At 37.4% G+C, this 6,000-nt stretch overlaps 1 protein-coding gene across 1 annotated transcript in view; it reads right to left on the bottom strand.

The window, feature by feature from the left end:
• Positions 1 to 1,283: 1,283 nt before the first annotated feature.
• STPG2 (sperm tail PG-rich repeat containing 2) overlaps positions 1,284 to 6,000 on the bottom strand; it is a gene marked incomplete at both ends in the record, with an annotated part of 526,196 nt that continues 521,479 nt past the window's right edge. Inside the window, one exon of the mRNA XM_080697195.1 lies at positions 1,284 to 1,433. Within this exon, the coding sequence (XP_080553321.1) occupies positions 1,284 to 1,433 (150 nt within the window). The remainder of the gene's footprint in view (positions 1,434 to 6,000) is intronic.

Raw genomic sequence — 6,000 nt, 5'->3', positions numbered from 1 at the left:
GAAATATAGTTTGGGCACAAAGGTAATTTTATACTAATGGTTAGTGGCTACCATTATGGATAGCAGTAGTTCTTATTTGTAACAAGAATAAACTCAGATGGTATATAAAGTATATCAATTTGATCTAACATTCTAATAATTGGCTTAATGTTATATGATATTAAACTTAAATTTTATTACTTTAATAAATAATTATCTGCTTAAAAGCTAGTTCTCTAGTAATTGATAGAATCACAGTAGTTCCTAAAATATAAAGACATTTAATGATGCACATAATTGAGATAAGAATGTTTGGGATATAATAACATCAAATCACATAAGTCTAGTCTTTTCACTTAAAATAATTTATGAAAAGTCTTTAATAATTTACCATTAAGAATAATCATCTGTGTTCTATGAAATATATATATATATATATGTTGAAGAGTATAAAACAAAGATTTCCTTCAGTTCTCACCCCACTCCCCTCATAGATAATCTACATCAATATAAGTAACTTCTTGTATAAAAAAGGTTATTTGAATAGTAACAATCTTACAAAAGGAAAAGTAATTCTATATCATGATCATAATTATTATGTACTCTGTTGAACTCAAAATTCAATTTTTATTAACTATATAGTAATATATATTCTTAGTCCAAACTTGTTTTATTGCATAATTTGGCAAAAAACAACAAAGGCCTAAATGCAATCCCATAACAAATCATTAAGTCATAGATTCCAGAAGTCTAATGGTAATTTGCACTGAATATGTGTGTGTTGGGTGTGGAGAGGAGATGCTGGAGTGTTCTGGGGAGGTTGGTAGTAGCCTCCAGATGCAACTGAGGGGCACTGGGTAAAAATAAGGGGGTGGCAGAAGTGTAATGAGTAATTTTTTTTTCTAACAAGGAGACTGTAAGTCAATAAATTTGGTAATCTATGCACTAACTCATAATATTAATTTTCTTTGTATTAAATGATAGGTAATAAAAAGGCTGTTATATCTCACTAAGGTAACTCTTTAATTTTGGTATTTATCACAAAAGGAATAATAGGCTTTATAAAAACCAGATTAGCACTTATTTTTAAAGCCATACAGATTATCCTCTACTATAATCTGTTATTTACTCAGGGACATCAACATAATCAATCTCTAGAAGAGGGATGTAAATATGCTTTAAAAACAAAGAAACATTATCCGACCAAAGGACTGTATAAAGTTAATCTATTACTTGTGCAAGGACAGTGAGTTAATGCATTGTAAATATATAGCAACCATATGATTCAGTGAGAACAGGCACACTTACCATTTAGATGCTTTTATTTTGCCTCCCAGACGGTTTTGCTTGGTTATCTGTTCTGTAGGAGGAGTATTTTTTTTCTTAGTCGAGAAATTTGGAAGAGTGACATTAAATGTTCTTTTCAGAACAGAATTTCTTAAAAATGTACTGAGCTGTGGAGATTCAAACAAAAGAATTCCATATTTTAACTATGCCATTCATTAACTTGTAAAAATTATTTTAAATAATTAAATAAGGAGCCATTTTCAACCAATTTCATTAATGAAATCTAGCTTACCAATACCATTTATTAATATTGAACATGTTTATTTATATCCCTAGGGTTAATATCTATGTGTGTGTTTACTTTAAATTGTGAAAGTTATTAGGAACATAATTGTGCTAATATTCGTGTAAAATGTCATCCATATTTGAAAGAAACCAAAATCTTTGGTGAAAACTGCAACTCTCCTTAAAATGTACATTTTGTATATATTAATATCAAATACCTTATTTTTTAGAATTTTGTTGGTATAATATAAGTTATATGCTATAGTGATATTTATTTATTTATTTATTTATTTATTTATTTTATTTATTTTATTTATTTATTTATTTTGGTGGTATTAGGGTTCCTGGAAGCCCTTCTACCTCAGGGCTACACTCCCAGACCCATTTTATATTTTTTTATTTGGAAACGGGGTTTCTTAAGCCAGCGTGGCTGATTCAAACCTGTGCGATCTTCCTGTCTCCGCCTCCCAAGCGTGGGGATTACAAGTGTGCACCACCACGCCTGGCTATAGTGAGATTTAAAGTGAATAAATTCCTTGTGCTTGGGAGGCTGAGAAAGGAGGATCACGCAGGTTCCAAGCCAGGCTCAGCTGGCTTAAGAGACCCTGTTTCCAAATAAAATATAAAATAGGTCTGAGAGTATAGCCCAGAGGTAGAAGGCCCCTGGGTTCCATCCCCAGTACCACCAAAAAATAAAAATAAAAATAAAAAATAAATAAAGTGAATATCTTTCGTTCTTAAATTCTGCCTCCAATGAAAGCTGATACTAATTTTCCATACATTTCCCTTATCAACATTTATCCTTACAACAAACATTTACTATATACATATCATCTAGCCAATACTATTTTAGTAGCATGAACATAAAATATAAAGTACATTTACTTTCACCATTCAACATACCAATGAAAACATAAAGAGAAATAAGAATATGAAACAATTTTTAAAGCTCAAATCAAATCTGATAATTGCTTGCATGAAAAAATATTTACTAAAGCTCTTGTGGAAACAAGATGATAGAAAAATAACATTTAATATAATATTCATTCAACAATATTTATTTGAAAGCCATATTTGTGATGAGAACCAGTCCAAATATAGACCTATCAACACTCCTGTTTATTTTATACAACTCTTCTCAAGAACATCATACAGTAGGATAGATGAAGATTTTGAGAAAAGAGAGTTTCTAAGTTGAGAATACTGCTTTGTTAGATTTATAGTTTCCATTCTTTATTTACATGTGATAAGGTGACAGTTATGGTTAAAGCCAATTTCTTGATGAAGATTAACAGATAGCAGGGCAAATTTAGAATTGGACACTTCCAGTGTCTGTGGCCTCCAAGAGGTTGCCTCCTCTTTCTGAATTTCAATATCCTCACTCTTTCAATGGATTCAATGCTATTTATAGATTTTGTGGGCATAATAATTGAATTATCGTGTATAAAGAAGCCCTTGCTTTTGAGAAACAATACACTTAGAGGTTAAAAGAATGAACTTTGTATTGATTGAGCCCATCCCTGCCATTTGCTTTCCATGTGTTCTTGGGCAAGTTCTTACCTTTCTTGGTTTGTTTTTCACATATGGAAAATAAGAATGATAAAATAATACCTATATTGTCATGTTGTTGTGAGGATTATTAATTAGCATGTACAAAAATATCAAGCCTATCAAGGAAAACTAATATTTATTTAATGTTACTATCCTGATTATTGTCCCCAAAGAGTAAATATTTTTATCAAATTATTTAGAAACAAATTTCCATTATCATGGTTAGAGAGGGGTAAACTGACAAGGTATAATTATCCCTGATGCCAGAAGTCTGCAAAAATACTGAAATTCCATTGAGGTGATTACTTCAGCATACCCTTAAAAGAACAAATGAACAGAATAGTATTTCCAAAAGCATACAGTATTTGGAAGTATTGGCATTAGGAAAAAGGAGTTATCTTTCATTGTAACAGTTGTAAAAATTATATAATAAATCCATACATATATAGTCATTAAACAAATGAAATATAATTGAAGGAATCTCCATCTTATGTCTTTTTTATTACTAGCATCCAGTATTCTTCTTCTAGGAAAATTTTCATTAAAATGACCTAGAAATATACAGTTAGGGGAAAATCCTGTATTAATGTTGAAAAGCAGGGGTAGGATATTGGTCTGCTAAAATTTTTAAAGAATTACTGCTAAATATAATAGGGATGGTAATGGACTGAAGAGAGGGTTAGAGAGCTAATTCAGGCCTTCTATCTCCCATTCCTAACCTAATTCTAAGCAAGAATGTTGACTTCAAAAAGTTATAATCTTTAGAAAGGAGGGAGTAGAGTAATATATCCTTGGAAGTGAAATCTTGGATTCAACATGATACTGAAAGGACCACATTTCAGTCCAGCGCAGCACTGAGCACAATCTTAGAAGTAAGTAGAAATAACTTGGTTTCTGACATAGGCAAAAGAATGAGCTGAGACTATCATGTCTAAATTTGGGCACCAGGGGAGTAAAAGTAGATTGGAAGTATCAGGCTTTGCCTATAGTAGAGACAAGGAATAGAATTCTTTCAGTGCCTAAGCACTACATCAGATCTTTCTACACCATTCCTCAAAGACTCCTGACTCTGAAAGTGTCTGACATTGAAAGTCTATCTTAGAAAGGTTTTAGGGAGCTGAGGTGGCACCATAATTATAAAATAATATTAATCTGTAACATTTAGAAGAATATGGCTCAATCCTCCAAACGGGTGGTAAATTCAATAGAAAAGTAACTTGCTGGGTTTAAATTAAATACAGACATTTAACATATGATAAAACTGACATTTCAATCTCCAAGAAAAGTATATATTCAAAGGTCATAAGTACTAGAATGATCATTTTATAGTTTTAAAGACAAATTACTGTGTATTGTATCTAAAAATTATGGCCGCATGCAAATTTATTCTTTTAATTTTTTAATTTTTATTTATTTATTTGCAATACTGGGGATTGAACCCAAGGGCATTCGACCTCCGAGCCTATTCAACCCCCTGCCCTATTTTTCATTATTTTTTGTGGCAATTATTTATTATTATTATTTTTGTAATCATACATCACTTTGGAATACAAGACTTGAGAGGATATACAAGCACATATCATCCAATAAGCCCTCATCTAATCCCCATTCAATCCCCCCCCCTCGATCCCATGCTTAATTGGTGATTATCTTTGATATAATTGTTCATGCACCTCATGAGTTTAAAGAGATTCCATCCTCCCCCATCCCCTCCCCTCTGATTGGTCACCTTAATTGCTTCTCAATAGGGCCCTTTCTACTACTCGACCTCTTCCTTTTACCCCTTTCCTCCTAGTTCTTGCTAATTAGGGGAAGCATCTGGATTTTATTTCTGTGCTATTTCTCTGTGCATGCTGCATTGCAAGTTCTGATCCCACTCTTAACAGCCCCAGCAGTGGCCTAGCCACCTGGAGGACTCTGATCCCGACTTTGCTGGCTCGAGCACTGGCCTTGCCTCATGGGAGGCCCCGATCCTGGCCTCACTGGCCCCCGTACCGAACTAACCCCTCGGCTGGCTCCTCTCCCAGCCTCAGAGGCCGCAGCACCAGCCTAGCCTCACGAAAGGCTCCAATCCTGGCCACGCTGACCCTCGCACCGGCCTAACCCCTCGGCAGGCTCCTATCCTGGTCTCGCAAGTCCCAGCTCTGTCCTTGCCTCACAGCAGTTTCCGATCCCAGCCTCGCTGGCTCCAGTACCTGCCTTACCCCTTGACAGAGTCTGATCCCAGCCTCCTAGGTCCCAGCACTGGTCTTGCCTCACAGCAGGCTCCGATCCTGGCCTCGTTGGCCCTTGCACTGACCTCATCCCTCGGCAGGCTCCGATCCTGGCCTCGGAGGCCCCAGCACTGGCCATACCTCAAGGCAGGCTCCGATCCTGGCCTCGCTGGCCCCAGCACTGGCCTAACCCCTCGGCAGGCTCCTATCCAGGCCTCAGAGGACCCAGCACTGGCTTTGCCTCACAGCAGGCTCCAATCCCAGCCTCGATGGCCCTGACACTAGCCTAACCCCTCAGCAGGCTCCAATCCTGACCTCGGAGGCCCCAACACCAGCCTTGCCTCATGGCTGGCTCCGATCCCAGTGTCGCTGACCCCAGCACCAGCCTAACCCCTCGGCAGGCTCTGATTATGGCCTCGGAGGACCCGGCACTGACCTTACCCCTTGGCAGGCTCCAGTCCTGGCCTCGGAGGCCCCAGCACCAGCCTTGTATCACGGCAGGCTCCGATCCCAGCCTTGCTGACCCCAGGACTGGTCTAACTCCTCGACAGGCTCTGATCCCAGCCTCAGAAGCCTCAGTAGCAGCCTTGCCTCACAGCAGGCTCTGATCCCAGCCTCGCTGGCCCCGGCACAGGCCTCACCCCTTGGCAGGCTCCAATCCGAGCACCCTCTTCACCCAGAAGGT

This window comes from Muscardinus avellanarius (genome assembly GCF_963383645.1).
Source record: "Muscardinus avellanarius genome assembly, chromosome: 6".
In the NCBI taxonomy this organism is placed as follows: domain Eukaryota; kingdom Metazoa; phylum Chordata; class Mammalia; order Rodentia; family Gliridae; genus Muscardinus; species Muscardinus avellanarius.
The sequence above is the reverse complement of the archived record's forward strand: the minus strand, read 5'-3'. Positions and strand labels throughout refer to the sequence as shown.